This window comes from Penaeus monodon, chromosome 33 (assembly GCF_015228065.2).
Source record: "Penaeus monodon isolate SGIC_2016 chromosome 33, NSTDA_Pmon_1, whole genome shotgun sequence".
NCBI lineage: Eukaryota > Metazoa > Arthropoda > Malacostraca > Decapoda > Penaeidae > Penaeus > Penaeus monodon.
Genome location: NC_051418.1, coordinates 28,626,360 through 28,627,474, shown reverse-complemented (window position 1 = coordinate 28,627,474; position 1,115 = coordinate 28,626,360). Strand labels below are relative to the sequence as shown.

Sequence of the window (1,115 nt, the reverse complement as noted above, 5' to 3'; positions counted from 1 at the left end):
TACGTGCCATGCCCGTCAGATTTGGGTTAAGGATGTGTTGTGTACTTGTAAGATAGTTCCCCAGTGTATGCATCCATTTTACTTTTTTTTCCAGGATCAAGTGAAAATAACAAAGACAGCCATAACAGTTGTAGCAGGATGGATGCTGTTTGCGTGCATGTTGACCATCCTCATCTGGGGCCTGCCCAATTTCGAGTGCGGCCTCTCCTTTTCTCCTTTTGCCATCTCCGTCAAGAAGTTAAAGTATGTTGATCCTCACAGTGAAGGAGACTTGCTGAAGGCTAAAGAATACCAAGACTGGGTAAGGAACTGGCAGTATGGGAATAACATTTCCTTTAGGAAGGAATGCAGGGAAGAATGCTTTGATGGGAATGCAAGCAAGGAAGAGAATCCTCTGTTGCCTCTTGAAGAGCCTAAGAAAGTGGAAGGGAGTTTCTGTGTTGACATTCCTTTGGAGATGAGGTTTGACTGTCATCCTGATGGCAGCCCAAGTGAATCGTCATGTGTGAAGCGAGGATGTTGTTGGCACGAGCTACAAGATGTAAGTTGATATAAGGATGAAATGCTAATTTTTTTATACGAAATAAACTAAGAAAATTTTCAGAAAATTAAAGAATTCTAGCATAGTATATACCCTAGTGACCATTCTCAATTGCAGGTTCCAGAGCGAAAGGTACCATTCCCTGCCCCACGCTTGCACCGGCCGACACATGGCAAAGCCCTGGAAGACTTGCCGCTAAACATTCCTTACTGCTTTTACCCAAGAGACTATGTAGGTTACTCGGTAATCAATTTCACTTCAGAAGAACATGGCTACACAGGATTCCTGGAGAGGAGTGTTGCTAGTGTTTTCCCCAAAGACTCTCCGCTTCTCCAGATGGATGTTTACTTTGAGACCGACACTCGCCTGAGAGTTAGGGTATGTGGTGTTATATGAAAATGCTTTTAATTTTTTTTTTGTAAGACAAATCCTCATTTTCTTATTTTGGAAATTCATATTCTGAGGTTAGTATTAATGCAAGAGGTGTTTTAAATTTAATTTTGATTAGTCTATGTCTTGTATTGGTAAAATCACCTTGAAACCCGTTGGGTCAGATTAACTCCATGCTGCTGTG

The 1,115-nt window shown here is 41.7% G+C and overlaps 1 protein-coding gene across 1 annotated transcript in view; it reads left to right on the top strand.

Annotated features, from left to right (window-relative positions):
- Nucleotides 1-1,115, top strand: part of LOC119594200 (lysosomal alpha-glucosidase-like) — a 23,350-nt gene that overhangs the window by 2,407 nt on the left and 19,828 nt on the right. Inside the window, exons 3-4 of the mRNA XM_037943271.1 lie at nucleotides 95-541; nucleotides 659-919. Of these exons, the coding sequence (XP_037799199.1) occupies nucleotides 95-541; nucleotides 659-919 (708 nt within the window). The remainder of the gene's footprint in view (nucleotides 1-94; nucleotides 542-658; nucleotides 920-1,115) is intronic.